The following is a 19,749-nucleotide window of genomic DNA, read 5'->3' as shown; positions in this document are numbered from 1 at the left end:
AGGAGCTATCATAAGATGGAAAAATTCATTTGGAGCAGGCAGGGCAGTAAACAAGAAAAGGTGGGCAGTGATATAATCAGAAGCAGATGAGTTTATTTATAGCTTTTCTTTTAGCTTGGGCAGTTCTGAGTATGAACTTTATTTTTCCGGAGGCCTGTTAGCCAAAATGTGATGGGCAACATAGGAGTAAGCTTCTGAGAACTTAAGATACACGTCACAAATTCAGGGTAGCGTAGCCCATATACCTACTTTTTGCAGAATTTTATAGGCTCACACTACGAGGTACCTGTTGATGCCAGTCCACACACGTTGATTTGTCTAGTTTCTCAGGCCATACTGGTTAGAAACAACAAATGAGGGAGAGTGTGTGTGTGTGTGTGTGTGTGTGTGTGTGTGTGTGTTTGGGGGTGTGAGAGGCAAGCATGCTGACAGCCTCAAGAAGTAAATAGCGCATAACCTTTCAGTGAGGGAAGAAGAGACTGGAACACACACACACAGGCACAAGAAATGATGAAGATTTACTTAGCCTAGTAGTGTGTCCATTTACTGCTGAGGCAAAAGAACCCCAGGAACTGCATGTACTTAAAGTACCCTCTGCCCACCAGGTGCCTTTCTTCTACTGAGATGCCTGAATGCTTGGGTTCTTGAAGTGTATTGCTCTTCTCTCATTTTTAAGACCCTTTAGGAGTTTCCTATCACATTGAGGATTAAGACCCCTGCTAGCAGTTCAGCCTCATCTTATTCCCTTTTTATCACCCTCTGTACCCTAATACCTTTGGTTTTATTTCAGTTCCTTAAAAGAGCCAAGCACCTTTGCAGAATCCAGCACATGCCTGTGTAGCTCCAAGAATGCTTTTCTTCTTTCCTACTTTTTGCAGTGTTAATTCCTGCTCTCCCTTCAGTTATCGGCTCAATTGTCTTTTCCTTAGGAGAACCATTAGTGGTTCAGGCCCCTTTGTTATATGAGGCTTTAGAACTGTGTTTACTGTCTTTGTAGCAGTTACCTCCTTGTGTAATTCTGAGCTCATTTGCGTGGTTATTTGATTATGTATCTCCACTTGCCTCTGGGCTGTTTGTTTACAATGAGCCCAGAGTATACAAGTGGTATTCAAAATAAATGTGCCAAGGCATATTTAAATGAATGTGAATGCACCTCTTTTCAGTTGTCATCCTGTGCCTCCTCCATCTACAAAGCCATTAATATTAAATAGACCAGTATTTCCTATAAACTTTCCTCATTAAAATTCCTGGACAATTTGACAGTCAAGATGTTAACTCCACATGCTGATCAACAGAACAAAAAACCATCTGGGTGCTCATGCAACCCATTTTCTCCCTGCTTTCCCTCTCCATTCCTCCCCTCTCCCCTATTTTCTCTCTGTTTTCGTCCTTCTCTAAAGCTTATTTTAAAAACAAAATGTGCATGTGATACAAAAGTGAAATACCATCTCCGTATTCACAAGAGAGGGAGAAGGGATGTTGCATTCTTTCTCTGAAATTGTATATAAGCTTGTGTTTATTTTTTAGGAGTTCTCTGGTTTTTATCATATTCACAAAGGGGTCCATGACTAATCTAATCCCTGACTTTATAGGTGAGAGAAAGAAGAATTTTAAAGATTATTGCAAGTTTATAGAAGTAATTTGGGGGCAGAATCAAGATTAGAACCCAAGAATGTCCTCTAGTTTCTACTATGTTAGGGGCAGTCCTAGAACCACAAGCTCCTGGAGCTGGAAGAGGTTTTGATTCCTCATTGAATGATCACATGTTACATATGAAGAAATTGATACTTGGAGAAATTGAGTGAATAAGCTAAGAAGCAGCAGTACAAATTAAAACACAGTACTCATGATTCCTGGATTTTTGCTCATTCTAAATAATGCACATTTACATTATCTTCAGAAGTTGATTCTCCACTCATCTTCAGAAAAAGATGTTCTGTGCTTTTTGCACTGAACAAATTAATGTTTTTATTAATTTGAATGTGATATGTACCATTATGATACCTTTGCCTGTGTGTGTTTGAAAATAAACATTGTTTAACCTGTGTTTTAATAGGGGATGTGTTTTTTTAGACTACTTCATTCTCTGTTTGCTTTTCAGGTACTTTGAACTCAAGTAAACAAAAGGGAAGATTTTCTCTTTGATATTGGAGACTGCACAACAATGGGGCCACGAAAGAAAAGTGTGAAAACATGTATCATGAATAATGAAATTCCAGAAGAAATGACAGCAGATGAAACAAAGGACTATATGAATCAACTTTCACATGAAGTACTTTGCCATATTTTTAGGTAAGATTGTGTTTGGTTGACTCACCTACCTGGAATGGATAAGAGCAAACCCTGAGGCAGTGCTGTCTAATGTGGTAGCTGCCAGCTACATGCAGCATTTACATTTCAATTAAGTAAAAATTTAAAATTTAGTTCGTCAGTTGCACTGGGTACATTTCAAGTGCTTAGTAGCCATATGTGGCTAGTGGACACAGTGTATAGGACAAGAGAGTACAGACAGAAAATATTTCTTTTGTCACAGATAGTTCTGTTGGACAGCCTTTCTCTAGACTGTTAACATTTCTAGACTTCTTGGAATTTTTATTGGCGAATAGATTTGTTGACTTTTGTTGCTGCATTATAACAGCACTATGTGTGTACACTGCACAATATAAGGCAGTGTTCCTGACTTTTTCTGACTACAACCCTCAGTGAGAAACATACTTGTAAGTGATTGTAACAAAGTTTTCTGAAATAATACCCATCATAACTAAATGCAGTGCATACATTAAAGTTGTTTTATGAGCACAACACAAAAAGACTTCTAAAAAAATTACATTTTTACACAAACTGCATTATACAACTTTTTTTTTTTTTTTTTTTGAAGGAAAACTGTCATTCTAGTTTCCACTGCTCTCTTCTTTCAATTATTGTCCTTATGTATATAATTCAAATAAACAAATTCTAACATACTTTGTCACTGAAATTAGAGACCTGAGTTTGAATCCTGGGTACATTATTTGCTAGCTCTAGACTAATGATAGACATAATGGCAGTATTATTAGGATTCAGTGAGATAATGCGTTAAACACTTAGCACACTGAAAGCATAAATGCTTGGTGAATGTTCATGGTTAAATTCTGCCTCTTTTCATATTGCTACATGGTCTTCATAATTTTTGTTTTTACTGCTTACTATTCTATGGAATGTAAATAACATGGTACTTATCATTTCCCTTGTCTGACATCTAGATTGTTTTCAGGTTTTCTGTTTTCTGCAGTTAACTGCAGAAAATTGGAATTAACTTCTCTAAGCATCTGGATTTTCCATTATTTTAGGTTGTTTACCTATGAAAAATTTCTTTATATGAAGTTCTTAAGAATGTTTTGAATTTCTATAAATGAATATTTGCAGATTATGAACTTTTCAAATAGCAATAACAGTTATTTTAGGAGATCCTAGGCACTGTATTTTTTTTTCAAATATAAATGTGTATGTCATTATTCCCTGCAGTTTGTTATTGTGTGACACATTGTAGTTTTTGCTAGTTCAGTTCTGTCTGGGATTAGAAGACCAAATTAAAAATGGTAGATTTTTTTTTAACAAAACAAAATGATATTAACTTTCATCTGGAAGAGAAAAATTCTGTCAGAATTGCCAAAAATTTTCAGAAAAAGAGTCTTGCAACTACCAGATGTTCAATTACATTCTAAAATGTTTTGGAAAAGAAAGCCAGACAGTTGGGTGAAGGAGACAAACATAGGCTCCATTCAAATACATGTGGAGATCTAGTTTATGACAAGGTTGTATTCACATCAGTGAGGAAAAGCTGGGTGGACTATTCAGCAACGATGTCTCAACTTACAAACCATTTGGAGAAAAAAATAAAAGCACATTTTTATCTCATGTCTTACAGCTAAATTCAAAGTGGATCAGTGAATTAAACAATAAATCCTTCAGAATTCTTTAAGAAAGCGTAGGTAAAATTGCATCTAGGGATAAAGTTGGATAATGCTAGGAAAAAATTGGACCATGTATTTTTAACTTCTGGCCTCAACCGATCCTCCCATTTTGGCCTCCCAAAGCGCTGGAATTACATGCATAAGCCACCACACCTGGCCATTGGACCATAATCTAAATTGAAAATAGAACAGATAACGTTGTGCAGTTCAAACAGAATGTTCAAATGGAAGGAGTGGAATCAAGTCAAGATATAATGGTAGTTACAATGAAGAAAACAGAGCATTTGACAGCATGTAGAAAGAACCATGAACTTAGTTCTTGAACTTCATGTGTTTATTCTGAAAACAAACTAAATTTTGTTTCATTTTTAGTCTTCCAAAATTTTGATTTGAGGACTCATTGTGGTGGTGTAGTAACTACTTAACATGTCTTCATGAAACAAGAAAAACTATGGCCTTCCTTAAAAGAAACCTAATCTTTGCTGTCCCTGCTATGCTCTCTTTTCTAAAGTGTTATATTTGCTCTGTCTTCTGAACTCTAGTCCTTTGACTATATAACCATGAAGAAAAAACATGTTACTTTTTAGGGAAAATATGATGTAAAATAATCTTGATTTTGTGATTATTCATCTGTTTGTATTTAAAGGGAGTATAAATTTAACCTAGGCAAATACGTTGGATAACAATATTTAGGAGAAAAATATTACCGTGGCAAAATTAATTTAGAAAGCAAATTTAATGTTTTTCATTGTTTATAAAATGTGTTGTCATGTTTCTGAAAAATTCTACTTATAATCTAAGTTATAGAGACTAAATTAAGTTATGGCTAGCAGTAATGCTTTATTTTGTATAAGGTTTGATTTAAATCATTTTAAAGGGGTAAGAAGAGGACGAGAAGTAGAAAAAAAATGGATCAGATGAATATTCAACAGGCATATGTGGACTTTTCTTTCAGAATTAGCAGTGTTGTTAAGAGTTAGAGTCAGACAAAACTGTTGCCATTCCTGACCCTTTCGCCCTTTTACCTAGCCATGTGACATTTTGCAGGTTTAATTCTTCTGAGCTAATTTCAGCACTTGTAAAATGGAGTAATAATAGTGTATACTATGTCAGTGAAGTGCCAACAGATAACAGAAAATACACTTACCTGGAATTTGAAGATAATTTAGTGAAGGGACTATTTACAGAGGTGTAGGTGGAGTTTAGGGAACAAGTAAGGGATGATGAAGAATTCATCTAGGGGATTAGCAGCAGTAGAAAGGCAGCATTGCCACCTGCAGCCCTCCAGCTGGTGCTTCTCATTGGCTAAAGTTAACAGCCAGAGATGGGTAGGGAACACAGCAGGTCAGAGAGGGGGAGAAAAAGGACTGGGAGAGAGCTGTATGGCAAACAGGAACCAGCTAGTTACCTCTTAAGGTTGTTGTGAAACAACGAGTAGAGTGTGACGCAATACAGGTTCAGTAGGTAAAGGTAGCTTTAACTTTTCAAAAAATTTAATTAAGTGTGTGTGGAGGGGTCTTAAGAGAGAAAAATAGACCTTTCAGAATATATAATAGAACAAAAGTCAGGGTTAATTGAAAGTTTCAGGAAAAGATAATGAAGAATGCAAAAGAGGAAGTTGTAATTCAGATGAAGTGTCTTAATACTTATGCAATACTTTTATCAGTGTATGTGACCTTAAAGGTAAAAAAAAAAAAAAAATCTGGGAAAAGAAATTGTGTACTATATGGCTAGCATACATATTTGTTGATGGAGAAGATAGTAGAGTTTGCAGGAGCAGGAGGGTGGAGTTGAGAGGGAGCAAAGTGTCCCTACAGGAAGTAGATTCTGTAAAAGATATGAAATAATATTGCCCATGTTCAAAATGAGTAATTCTCTCCGATCTTTCTCAGGTTCCTTTCTCATCACATCTTGAAAAGCACTTATTTTTTTTTCTTCTTTTCTTTTCTTTTTTTTTTTTTTTTTGGTTTGTTTTTAGATTTTCTTTGTCCTTGAAAACTCGAAAGAAGAAAGGCAGGTTTTATCAAATGACCTGTGGAGGGAGCTCAATACCTTATTTGGATACTCAAGTATTTGCTGACTTATCTTTTTAGTAAAAAGCTGTATGACCATATGTGCATGTTAACTTTAAATCTCTGTCTGAAGATCTTACTTCATTTGAGTGGTGGGAGATTGGAAGAAGGAAAAAAAAATAACTTATTGGTGAGAGGTAATACTTGCCCACTTGATAAATATGAGTTTCTTTCTCTCACAAAGGTACCTCCCTCTGCAGGATATCATGTGTATGGAATGTCTTTCCCGGAAGCTAAAGGAAGCAGTGACCCTCTATCTGCGAGTTGTGAGAGTTGTAGATCTCTGTGCAGGGCGCTGGTGGGAATACATGCCAAGTGGTAAGTGGATTTAGTCTGTAAAGTACGGTAGTGTCCTACTGGAAAGTAGTAACAATGGTTTCATAAAAAGTTACTTTTCCTAAAAAAGGCAATCTAAGTCACCTCGTAGGGAGGCAAAATTTTGTTTAAATTATTCATGTTGGGTTTTAGGTTTGTAAAGTGTGTTTTACCTGAGGCTTTATTGTTTTAATAGTCTGCTCTTTTCATTTCCTGTCCCTAAGTAACTATATCAGCCTGGTCCACACATATGTGATTGGAGAACATGAGCCTTTGGTTAATGGAGTATATGTATATCACATTAGACCGTGTGTGTCCTTTACTCTCTGATGCAGGTTTTCCGTTGAATGGTAACAGTTTTCATCATAGATTTCCTCTACAACTAAACTGTACCCTTTAATTAAATAAATACTTGCCATTTTTGTGAAATAGACCGCAGAACTCCAATTTCTTTAAATGGCCTATAGTAGGTCTTGGAGATTGTCGAATAAGGCACTGACCGAGCTGACAGGTAAAGAACTCAGAGTTAGCTTCCTAACCACTACAGATTGTTCCCAGTTGAAGAGACCACCTGAAAAGAAAGATAATGGCTTTAGCTAAGCAAGGCATACTTGAAAGGAAGGAGTTAAAATAAAAGGCAATTAAAGCTTCTTTTCACTTAACGCCAATCCATTAATTGGTACAATTTAGTTACTATTGTTTTGCAATTATGAATCTGTCTTGTAAAGTCATCCTTTTTCTATGATGTCCAGATTATGAGACTTTGAAAATGGTATGAGACTGAGAGGGGACCAAAAAATAAAAATTTAAAAAAAAAAGCCTTAATAGAAGTGAAGGGGCTGGAGGAAATAATTGTCCTGTTCTGTTCTGTAGAACAGAACAGGTTAGCTCTGGAATACTGGAATTGTGCAGGTGGGTGCTGCATCCTTTCAAGAGAGTCATCAAATCAGTTGCTAACTCTTAACAGTTGGCCATAGTAGTTACCAATGTATACCTTTTTTTTTTTTTTTGAGACGGAGTCTTGCTCTGTTGCCCAGGCCAGAGTACAGTGGTGCGATCTTGGCTCACTGCAAGTTCCGCCTCCCAGTTTCATGCCATTCTCCTGCCTCAGCCTCCCAAGTAGCTGGGACTACAGGCACCTACCACCACGCCCTGCTAATTTTTTGTATTTTTAGTAGAGACAGGGTTTCACCATGTTCACCAGGATGGTCTTGATCTCCTGACCTTGTGATCTGCCTGCGTCAGCCTCTCAAAGTGCTGGGATTACAGGCGGGAGCCAGCGCACCCGGCCCCAGTATATACTTTCTTATAAAAAACATTGCAAAGACCTGAGGCTGGAACTTATTAATAGGTTTATGGGAGGCAAACCGTGGTTGCTTTCAAATATTTAATAAAAGCCATTCTAAGGGTAAAAGATTCATCTCATCTTGTTTCAGAATGATCCTTTATATCAGGAAAGAAAAAAATTAGGGCAGTGTGAAAACAATCGTCTTATTCCTTATATTAGTTTTGCTTTTGCAAAGGTTAGGCCGGTGGGAATTCTGAAGATGGGATTAATATAGTATATACAGGCAGGATGGCAGAACTCCCATGTGATACAGTCTTAGCATTAACATTACTGCCACTTACCAATTAGAGAAGAATTTGACTGCATGTTGCTGACTTTTAGGCTGTGATAAATAACCTGTGAGCCCAAGGCTTCCCATCTTTGCAATGAATGCAAAAGAGAGTTGAAGCAAACAGTCTCTAGCCTAAGATGAGATCACACTAACCTTGCTCACTAATGCCACCCTGACCAATTCTCTGGCGTTTAACCCAGATTCTTTATATAATAGTACTTTATGGTTTATGTATGTGATCTCTTTGGATTCTCACTCCATCTCTGTAAAGAAGGTAGAACTTTCCCCATTTCTCTCGTGGGAGGCAACATATATGACAAAAGAGGATAAACATTGCAGAGGTTACACTTGGTTTTAGATTCCAGCACTGCCATTTGGAAGCTCTTAAACTCTCTCAACTTCATTTTTTATGCTTGTTAGATGGGGTGATAACCTTTCTGATTTGGTCGTGAGAATAAATGAAAAAACAAAATGATTAACACATTGAAGTGTTCAGTAATTAAAAGTTACTATACAAGAAAGTTATAAGAATTGTTATTATAATTAGAGACCAAGTAATCTCTAGTCTCTCCTTACTCTTCATTTTTGTGGTACTAAAGTTAACATGTCTGGACTTTACATGTTAAATGAGATAACTTACAAATAAAACAACTTTCAAGAAAGTATGTAAGACTTAAATATTTGGGGCCTACTTCTTATTCTTGACAGTTAATATTTTTATTTGTCATTAATAAGCAGACAGTTGGCTTTCTGACCACTTTCATTAAAAATAAAAAAGCCCTTGTAACAGATGAGAATAGCATCCATATGAGGCTTGTCTCCCCACTTACTTAACCAACCGCTCCTGCTGTGAAAGTAACCTGCCTCTCTCTGTTCCCATCTTGTTAATTCCTGCTATGGTCTCCTGGATAGATAGCTTCCTATCAACAGCATCCCCTGAGATTGGATCACTCTAGTTCTCTTAGCTGACTTGCATCTGTCTTTTTCAAAAGAATTAATTGTCTAAAATGGCAGGGGAGTAATAGTTAAACATATGACAGAGTATCAGAGTAATTATTAGAAAATGGTTAGAATAATTTGAGATAGGTATTAGATCAGAACTGTGAGCTTCCTAAGGATGAGGATCATATCTTATTTATATTTTTAGTTGTGTTCTGCAGAGCCCTGAAGGATTTACAGACGAGAGTACCCGTGGGGGAGGAGGAGGGTGGTGGTGATCAGTTGGGTGGTCCCGTTCCATCCACCAAATAGGTCCAAGTTATCTGGGTTAAAAGTGTGTTCTTTGTTGAAGAGTTCCGTGCCTTAAAAGCAACAAAAACCAAAAAGTCAATAATAAAAGCCTCCTCCATAAAGTATTAACTCAGATTAAGTGGAGTTTCTGACACATTTCCTCTGTTACTAAAGAAGTATATTTTCTGTTATGTTTATTCAGCGTTAGTGTTAGCCTTACGGAAATTTGAAAAGGAAATCTTTTTTAACTTTTGGTAAAAATCACAAGTGCCTAGTAAGTATTAATGAACAGAAAGATGAACCTGGCTCTAAATACTTCTGAACTTCTCAGGCTTTACAGATTCCAGTTTTCTAACACTATTAAAGAAGATGCCAGATGTTGAACAGCTCTATGGCCTTCACCCTCGATACCTTGAGAGGCGAAGAGTAAGGGGCCATGAGGCTTTTAGCATTCCAGGAGTCCTAGAAGCTTTGCAGGCATGCCCAAACTTAGTGGTGAGTGCACCTGGCTGGACATTTTGGCATCAACTGTTGATGAAATAATAGACCAAAGAATGATAGACTTGTTTACTCATATGCAAATCATCTGTTACAAACTTTTAAGTTCCATTGTGTACTTAGCATCTTGTGGTACAGAAATAAAAGCTTTGGATGCTAAATTAAAATCCTTTCTTATGCTTGCTGTGGCATTATTTTCTAGGGTGTGGAAACTTCTCATTTGGAATTGGTAGAATCCATTTGGACATATATGCCCCATGTTCATATTTTGGGGAAATTCCGTAATCGTAATGGAGCCTTCCCAATTCCTCCTGAAAATAAACTGAAAATTCCTATAGGAGCCAAAATTCAAACTTTACATTTAGTTGGTGAGTACATGTTTCTTGGGTCACTTGTAACTCCCTGAAATGCCATATAACCTGAATATTCACTGAAAAAGAATAATGAGAATTTTAGAGATGATTGATGACTTCAAAATATATGTTTGCAAGACCTGTATAAAAATTCAGATTTCCCATTAAAGATCCACTGGGGTGAGGGAAATACTGTTTCACCAAGTGTATATTCTCTATCTGAATATTCTTTGAAATTATATACCAATAACTTCAACTAAAGTAAAAAGTGTAAATATTTTCTCAAATTTGTCACTTTTGGCTTAACGCTACTGAAAGGAATTCGGGCATCCCTGTTAATATAGTCTGGCCTTTAGTATTTGTTTACTACTTTATTCTGTATATATATATACACAGAGAGAGAGAGAATGTGTGTTTTAAGCGTTATTCTAGGTATTGGGGATGGTCCAAAGAACTGGAAATTTCTGAAACTCAGGTGGTAAAGGGAGGGCATCAGGAATGATAAGGAGTTGGTCTTAAATAAGACTTAGATACACAATTATGGGAGAATAGTAAAGATTTCTAGCAACCCTTCATTTGTAAGATCAGGGAGTGGTGTCTAGTTTGAAATTGGATTTTTAGATATAAGGATTCTGTAATATCTGAAATTTATAATATAAGCTCCTTAAGGTCAAAGACTTACTTTCGTATCTTTATATTTTCTATAATGCTAAAATGCATTAATTTATGGGAATCATTTAACAGTTTAACACTGTATTATGGTGATGCAGAGGTATGGTAAACTAATAATAATGAACATTACCAAGAGAATGGGCAATTATGTCCTTTGTTTATAGAGTTTGGAACAGAAAGTGGATTGGGCCTAGGGTATATGGTCTTCTCAGCATCCGTCTCACCCTTGCCATCTTGGGTTTCCTAATCAGTACAATCATTACTACCATCTTGATAGTATTAAAATAGATGCTGAACTTACCTTTGTGACTTCTGCATCGTACATCTCAATCTGTACCTCACTTCTGCTTTTTGGCCTTTTGTCTCATCCTTAATTTTACTTCCCATTTGTTGCTGTACTATGTGTGTGTGTAGTTCAAGCTAAATTGAGTTAAATAGCAGAGTGATGCTATTTTGAGAGGAACAAGTTAAGGGGTAATCCTTGTAGGTTACAATAAGAACATTTGGCAGAATTTAGCCTTTAAAGAACTGACCATTCAAGCACTCCGATTTTGCATTCTCTAGTTATTCTTGCTAGCAGAGCTTCTATTGTCTCAAATTTAAAAATTGCATTAAACAGTTTTGCCAACTACTGTTTGTTAAATGCCATCATCCTGGATCCTTGGATTTCTTTAATAAATTTGTGTCCCTTCCTTGGCTTTTATCTTCTTTCGTCCGTATTTCCTGTATTTTTTCACCGCACGCTACACCTCCCTTCTTCTGGTCGTGGTCCTCTGTGGGTGTGATTCCTAGTATTAAGCCACTCATGGATCCCATGCATCAAATTACCTTTACCAATCTGAAATTCTAAAATAAATGACTGACAGTTTCTGCTTTTCTCAGAGCCATGCTGGCTGGCTTCTACCACATATTTACAAAGTCTTAACATTCATATATTTGTAGAAAACAGCTTTTAAAGCTCTGTGTCTGGCTATCTTCCAAATAATCTATTTGCATATTTAAACCCACCTTGCTGACTTTGCACTGAGAAATTTAGTTTTCCTACTGGGGGGCAGTGGACATTGGTCGTCAAGTAGTAAATTTGTGTGTTCCATCTCTATCGTTGTAGTTTTGCTTTCAATAATCCATTTTCACTTTACCTCTTGTGGGAAAATGTATCCTAGTAGAGTTGTAAGATTATGAGAAAGACTTACGTGTTAATCTAAGATATAGAAATACTTTTTAAACTCTATCTTCCCATTGGCCTTTTCTAAAGAAGTTAAGTTAGTTTATGGTTTACATAAACTGTTCTTTATAAGCCTGTTTTAAATAAGGCAAACTTGATAGATTTTGTATAATTTGTTCTGATAAAAATCCTTGAACAGTTAAGCTGTTAATATGAAAAGTAGACTCTTGAACTTATAAGCAAAATATAGTATAGTTTTGTGATTTTTCTTGTTTGTTCTTTTTTATATTTGTGTTTTAGGGGTGAATGTTCCTGAAATTCCTTGTATCCCAATGCTAAGGCACCTTTATATGAAGTGGGTAAGACTTACTAAACCACAGCCATTTAAAGACTTCCTTTGTATCAGCTTAAGAACTTTCGTCATGAGGAACTGTGCAGGTAATGGTACACAGTTATGGTGGAATTAAACATAAGCTATGCTAAAAATATCCTGAAGCAAACTTTAGCTACATTTGTAAATACAATTATATTATGCTATTACTATTTATGTCTTATAACTTATTCATCTTGTGAAGATAAATGTACTTTTTGTTTTAAAGACGTTAGAAACATGATTTGCGTTTGACCTCAGCAAAAACAAAAACAACTCAGAATATCTGTATTTTTTACAGGCACTTTTTACTTTTCATAGGATTGTTTTATTAAATTTCAGTCTTCTTTCTTTGTTTCTGGTCTCTGGTCTCTGAATCATTCTGCATGTAAATAGTTGGCTTCCTTAATCTACCTTAAACATAGCTTTTATGGTATTATACTTCTAAACAGAAATCTTTAGTGTCCCTGTTGCCCTAGAGTAAGCTTGTTCAGCCCATGGTCCACTGGCCACAGCCCACATGATGCCCAATACAAATTCTTAAACTTTCTTAAAACATTATGAGATTTACGCACGGGCTTTTTTTCCCCACCTCCCCTCCCCCGCCCCACTTCCTCTTTCTAGCTCATCAGCTATCTTTAATGTTAGTGTATTTCATGTGTGGCCCAAGACAATTCTTCCTCTTCCAGTGTGGCCCAGTGATATAAAAATATTGGACACCCCTGCACTTAGAGCATTAAGTGGGAACTGCTCTGCTTAAGGTCATAATAACCAGGACCCCTCTTGATAGCCTTATTCTGACACCATTCCAAGATATACCTTCTTTTATCATCACATTTGACTATTCATTGTTCCCTGGACAACCATACAGCTTTCCACCTCAGTGTCTTCTCTTATGCTGTATTATTGCTGCCTTATCCTGAGATGTGCACTTTCTTCCTGTTTTTTGTATGCATTCTTCAGGTTCTGCCTTTTCCAACTTACTTTTCTCCTCTTTTTCTTTTTCATGGAGTGTGGCAGATCTTATTTTTATACTTGATGCAGTCTGCCTTCTTATCCTTCTATAATTGTTTATGTTAGTTCTAGCTCCATGTCAACTGCATGTTTTTTGATGGACAGGACCATATCTTTTGTGATCTTCTATAGTATCTAATGCAACACTGGTCATAGAGATGATTAAATGATTGAGCTGTTTACTTGATTGAAGGATCAAATTTTTATCTTGACTTTTTCCCATTAGTTAGTTTGGGTTCAAAACTATTGAGCCTTTAGAGAATTTACAGAATACTACATCTCTCTCCAGTGTTACTGAAAAACCTTTATGCTGAGTAAATGTATGGTTAGTAGGCTAACACTTGCATTTGTAACAAGAACTAGACTGCAGAGAGCCAATTTGGCTGTCATTTTAAGATATAGAGTTTATACGTTATACATGTCTTTCACTGATTTGAAATTCATTTTAAGGCACTTTACGTTGTTCTATCAAAGATTTTTTTTTTTTTTTCTAGGACCCACAAATTCCTTGAAATATGTCCCTTTAGTAACAGGCTTAGCCTCTGCCCGAAACTTGGAACACTTAGAAATGGTTCGAGTTCCTTTCCTTGGAGGTCTTATCCAACATGTTGTTGAAGACAGTTGGAGATCAGGTATTCATTTTCTTTAGTTACTAACTATTTTTTAAAAGTCAACTTTAAAAAATCATTAAGCTTTTATTTAACTTCCCTGGTAAGTCTTTTAAAAAGAAAATGCTTGTCAGTAATTGTGCTTTCTCTGGTGTATTTGATGGACAGTAAGTAACTATGAGCATAGCTAGTGTTCATTTTCTTTTGGTGCACATTAAACTTTCTTAAAATAGACAGTAGAGTGATAAGACATGTTTTCTGGCTTGTTTTGACTTTTGCATGGCTAATAATACCTCTTATATTTGGAATCTTTCTTAGAAATGTTAACAGGGATTTCTAGCATTCTTTGGTGATGTTTTATAACTTGGACAGCCTAGGCTTCCAAAAAAAATTTACGCATTAGTAATGTTAATATCTATCATGTAATAATAGATAAATAATACATAACAGAATATGCTCTATGTTAATCATCTCATTGCAGAAAAAAAAATAGTGGTTTAGCAAAATGGGTGATTAATAGTTCGAAACCAAAAATCTAACTTTGGCTCTCTAAAATAAAATGGAAAGTCATCAGGCTCTCTAAAATAAAATGGAAAGTCATCAAGTACCATTGTTAACAAACAACATTATAGTTAATACTGTTGAAATCTAATGAAGAGTAAACACTACATTTCTAGACATTTTGTCAGTCAAGTGTGGTGTAAGTGTACTTTATTACATTTAGCCAGTGGGATGAAATAACCCCTGAGACCAGCAATATTTTGATTGATGGCGATAGTTAACAAGATAAAAGTCAAAAACGAAAAGAAGGCTAGTAAGTCCATTCATAGAGAGAAGACCTGTAGAGAGGTGCTGAAAGCTGAGTTTGTATAAAAGTCCTGAAAGAAAAACAGAGAATTCTCTTCTCTAATCGGTTTCTAAGGGTGACCCTGCCTTATATTTTATTCAAGAAGTCGGCATACCTCACACAAAAATTAATTCTAGATGGATCATAGATTCAAATGAGAACAATTTTTACAAAGAAATTAAAAAAAATAACTTAGAAGAATGTCTTGTTGACCTTGAGTACACAAAGTCTTCTTAAACATGACACCAAAAAGCATTTACCATAAAGAAAAGATTGATAAACTGTACCAAATTAAAATTAAGATTTTTTTTTTTTTTGTCCATCAAAAAGCATGATTGAGAGAGTGAAAAACCAGCCAGGCGTGGTGGCTCATGCCTGTAATCCCAGCACTTTGGGAGGCCGAGGCGGGAGGATCACGAGGTCAGCAGATGGAAACCATCCTGGCTATCATGGTGAAACCCCATCCCTACTAAAAAGTACAAAATATTAGCCAAGCGTAGTGGCGGGCGCCTGTGGTCCCAGCTACTCTGGAGGCTGAGGCAGGAGAATGGCATGAACCCAGGAGGCGGAGCTTGCAGTGAGCCAAGATCGCACCACTGTACTCCAGCCTGGGCGAGAGAGTGAGACTCAGTCTCAAAAAAAAAAAAATAAAAGAGTGAAAAGCTACAGAAAGGGAGAAGCTGTTTGCAATATAGACACTGGGTTTTGGGAAGATATAAAGGACTCCTGGAATGAATAAGAAAAAGGCAGGCAACTCAATAGAAAAAATGGGAAAATACTTGAATGGAAAAGTTTCCACACAAGAATCCAGTAAACATGAAAAAACGATAAAGTTTACTAATCTTTAGGGAAGTGCAAATTGAAACTACAGTGTGATATGCAAGCACTAAAATGACTGCCTACTCATGACTAATATGAAAAAGATAAAAACAGTAATGTTGGCTAGGATGTGAAGCAACAGAACCTTTCATATGCTGGTGGTCAGAATATAAATTCATACAACCACTTTGAAACACTGTTTGGTAGTATCTTCTAAAGTTGGTCATACACATAGCAACAGTTGCATTCCTGGCTTTCAACCCAACAGAAATGTTTACATTTATTCACCAAAAGACATTTTTAAGATTGTTCATAAAAGCACTGTTTCTGATCATCCCAAAATGGAAAGATGCCTGTCGGCAAGAGAATGGATAATTAAATTGTGGCATATTCATGTAGCAAAATACTGTACAGCAATAAGAATGAACAGACTACAGCTACACAACGATGTGGATGAATCTCGTAAGCAGAATGTTTAGTAAAAGAAGCCAGACACAAAAGTATACATACTTTGTGACTTTATTTATACAAATTTAAAACGGATAAGTCAGTCATTTCTTTAAGCTATACATTAGTAATTTATGTTCTTTTTTGTAGGTAAATACAAGTTTCAGAAACATTAAAAAAATCAGTTAAAGTAGTTCTGGTCTTGTTCCTTATGATATTTGGAGGTTCAAAATTTGGCCAGAAATGGCAGGGTTTCTTTTTTTACAATTGTCTCATCAGCTTCTGACTTTCTAAAAATCCATACTTAACAGTCTAAATCTTTTAGAGTAGTTTTCAGATGCCATCAGAGTGTCTTGTCAAAATGAGGGTCGCTTTCATCTCCTTTTAGGTGACTAGTAGTTATAATTCGTCTTAAGATAATTTCAACGCAAAAACAAAGCTTAGATTTACTTTTAAACCAATAATTATCATCTAAGATAATACTTTATAATGTATAGTATATAAGTACTTCACTAAAAATGCTGTGGTCAAAAGAAACACTTGTTTTTGTTCCTCGTCTTCAGGTGGTTTTAGAAATTTGCACACTATTGTTCTGGGAGCTTGCAAAAATGCTCTTGAAGTAGATCTTGGTTACCTCATCATTACTGCTGCCCGTAGGTATGTTTCCTCTTTGTATTGTGTCTTTCACTTCAGAAGTAATTGTGTCTTTCCCTGTTTTACAAAAAATTGTGGAATGTGTGTGTATATATGTATGTACATTTGATCAAGCCTTATTCAAATTTAAAATACAAAGAAGTTTAAATAACAGATGAGTATAACATCATGGTGGTCTTAATGTTATATACTGGTAACCAGTTGAGCTGCATACTAGCAAGCTCCAGAGTGGCATGGTCTCATATCAGAGAAAAGCAGTGGAATTTCTGGAAACGGCTGAGAGTCCAACAGAAGTTAGGATTGAAGCTCTGGTGTCTGTAGCCCTCTCAGGACCATTGTCTCAATCTCTGGATAATTTTCTGATTGTTCTAGTAACTTGGTGATAATATTTGCTATTCAGAAATCAGTGTTTTAAATCCGCTTTTCCAAAGTCTGACCTTGTAACACATCTATAATTTTTAACCAAGTGGTTGTATCACTATACCACATTTACTATTTCTTACATATCAGTGTTCTACCTCCACTTTTATAGTATTTTCTTTAAGCATTTTTTAAATTTATTCAAAAACAAAGCTTTTTCCATCAAGATTATTGATTAGGATTGTAACTAAAATAAAAGTTTTTTTTTTTTTTTTTTTCTGGAAATCCTAGCCATGTATTTACAGAATCATTGTGAAAAATGAACTATCAAGGAAGAAAAATAAACCACTCTTTCATCTTTCATATCAATCCAAAAATAATTCAATGTCTTTCTAAATAATGAACACAACTTAAACTTACCCTTCTTAAGAATTAAGATAATTCTGCAGTTACATAATACACACCTCATAATGACTGCAAGCTTTAGGAAACCTCAACTTTGACAAATCTGAGCCTAGTCCCTCAGAATAATACCTCAAGGTCTAAAATAAAAGTGTTTCTAAGTTTAAGTTAAGTCTAAGTTAAGTTACCTACTACAGAACTATACTCTTGGTTAAAATGCAACATTGATAGCTAGCCAAAGCAAAATGTCAAATACCAGCACCAGGTGCAGATTCTCACATTGACTCTTCAGGTTTAGTAAAGCACTTGAAAGGATATAAGATTATTACCTGTAATTAATTGTTATTTAATGTATAGCTTCAGTGTACTGCCTAAGATTTCCTTATACTTTGCAGATACTCCTTTGAAGAAAATATGTTTTTGTTTTTTTTCAATGAAGAAGGTGGGAGAGAAGTTGTTGACATCTGTGACACTTCACTAAAGTCATAAACTTCTTTCAGAATCTTCCTGATATGGTTTGGCTCTGTTTCCCCTCAGATCTCATCTTGTAGCTCCCATAATTCCCTTGTGTTGTGGGAGGGACCCAGCGGGAGATGACTGAATCTTGGGGGTAGTCTTTCCCGTGCAGTCCTCGTGATAGTGAATAAGTCTCACTAGATCCAATGGTTTTAAAAATGGGAGTGTCCCACACAGCCTCTCTTTTGTTGCCTGCTGCCATGATGTAAGATGTGACTTGCTCTTTTTTGCCTTCAGCCGTGTTTGTGAGGCCTCCCCAGCCACGTGGAACTGTGAGTCCATTAAAACCTCTTTTTCTTCCCAGTCTCTGGTATGTCTTTGTCAGGAGCATAGAAACGGACTAATACACTTATATTAGGAGGAATCTTTGGTTCTGATGGTTTTTGTTTTACTCTGATATGTTCTCTCTCTTTATTCACAGGTTACATGAAGTTCGGATCCAGCCTTCCCTAACCAAAGATGGTGTCTTTTCTGCCCTAAAGATGGCAGAGTTGGAGTTCCCCCAGTTTGAAACCCTTCATCTAGGATATGTAGATGAGTTTTTGCTACAGAGTAAGATTTATCTCATTTTAATTCCAGAATTACTGTAGGAAATTTACCTGACAAACTGAAATCTGAATTGGGGTTGTGCCTTGTCTTTTTGAACATAAGACAACTTAAAATCTTGGGTGCTCTCACTTCTTGGAAAATAAACTTTTAAATTAGAAATGTCAGTGATTTTTTTTCCATATTGCCTCTGATTTTAGCATACTATAGAAAATGTAGTTACTAACAATACACCAGAAAAAGAACCTTATCTACATTTGATATTGTCTCCACTTTACTGCCCAAGTTTCTTTCCCATTCTGCTTCATTTTTTTCACAGAATGTCATCCTTGGTTCCATTTGTTGAATTTGATCTGCCACACTTCTTGAAGCTTTTGATGGTCCTCTCAAATGAGGTCCCATTCCCTGCCCATGCTCTTCATTTCCATAATAAGCCCGCTGGGGGTTCTGGATTTTCCAGATAGTGTGAGCACATAATGGTCAGTATTCATTTAATGATGATTGCTGTTGGAAAGCTTGTTCACAGCATTTTCTTACGCATTTACAATTAAGAACTCATTTGTTTGGGTTTGAATGCATGTCAATTCATTATTCAAACTATTTTTCCATATGGCATCAATAAGATACGAAAGAAAATTTTCATCACCAACATGTTTTTATTTATTCAAGAATTCATTTTCTTCCCACTTGATTTGCAACAAGTCTTTCTTGAACTCTCATCATCATAGCAGATAACATTTTTTCTTTGGATCTAGTTTGTGTTGTAGAAGAACATAAGAAGGCTTAATTCTTCCAATCAGGACAGTCCAGCTCAAAAATCATGACTGTTTTTCTTTTTCATTTCTAATATATATTACAATAATAGTTGTGGGTTTTTTGTTTACTTTTTTGTTGTTCACGGTACTCATTAATATAGGTGATTACTTTAAAAAGTTAAGCTATCCTTTTCTAGACAGTTGACTATTAGAATCACGTTAAATCTATATAGCTTAGAAAAAGATCAGCTTTTCTCCAAAATAGCTTAAAATGCTACCTAGTACAATGATTTTATATAAAATTAATACATTTGATATCAAGCTTTTCTGGTTTTGAATGAAGTATCTAACATTCCCTATGTTTCTGCAATGTCTGTATAGTAACTTAAAATTATTAGCTTTGAAATTGATATTCTTTCTGTAATCTTGTTTTCTATTTTTCCCAAAAGCTCAGAACTTGAGAAATTGTGTACCCTCAGGATGGCCAAATTTAGGTCTACTGAAGAATTGTCTTCAAGTGTTATCTTTATAACC

At 35.7% G+C, this 19,749-nt stretch overlaps 1 protein-coding gene across 4 annotated transcripts in view; it reads left to right on the top strand.

The window, feature by feature from the left end:
• Nucleotides 1-19,749, top strand: part of FBXO38 (F-box protein 38) — a 59,674-nt gene that overhangs the window by 9,552 nt on the left and 30,373 nt on the right. For all 4 annotated transcript variants that reach the window (XM_033180721.1, XM_033180720.1, XM_033180719.1 and 1 more), the window contains exons 2-9: nt 2,102-2,292; nt 6,210-6,343; nt 9,521-9,684; nt 9,890-10,055; nt 12,178-12,315; nt 13,756-13,893; nt 16,546-16,639; nt 18,336-18,466. In XM_033180721.1, the coding sequence (XP_033036612.1) occupies nt 2,165-2,292; nt 6,210-6,343; nt 9,521-9,684; nt 9,890-10,055; nt 12,178-12,315; nt 13,756-13,893; nt 16,546-16,639; nt 18,336-18,466 (1,093 nt within the window). In that variant the 5' untranslated portion in view covers nt 2,102-2,164. The remainder of the gene's footprint in view (nt 1-2,101; nt 2,293-6,209; nt 6,344-9,520; nt 9,685-9,889; nt 10,056-12,177; nt 12,316-13,755; nt 13,894-16,545; nt 16,640-18,335; nt 18,467-19,749) is intronic.

Source organism: Trachypithecus francoisi, unplaced genomic scaffold (genome assembly GCF_009764315.1).
Source record: "Trachypithecus francoisi isolate TF-2019V2 unplaced genomic scaffold, Tfra_2.0 Lachesis_group2, whole genome shotgun sequence".
Classification (NCBI taxonomy): domain Eukaryota; kingdom Metazoa; phylum Chordata; class Mammalia; order Primates; family Cercopithecidae; genus Trachypithecus; species Trachypithecus francoisi.
This window is presented reverse-complemented; position numbering and strand designations above follow the sequence as displayed.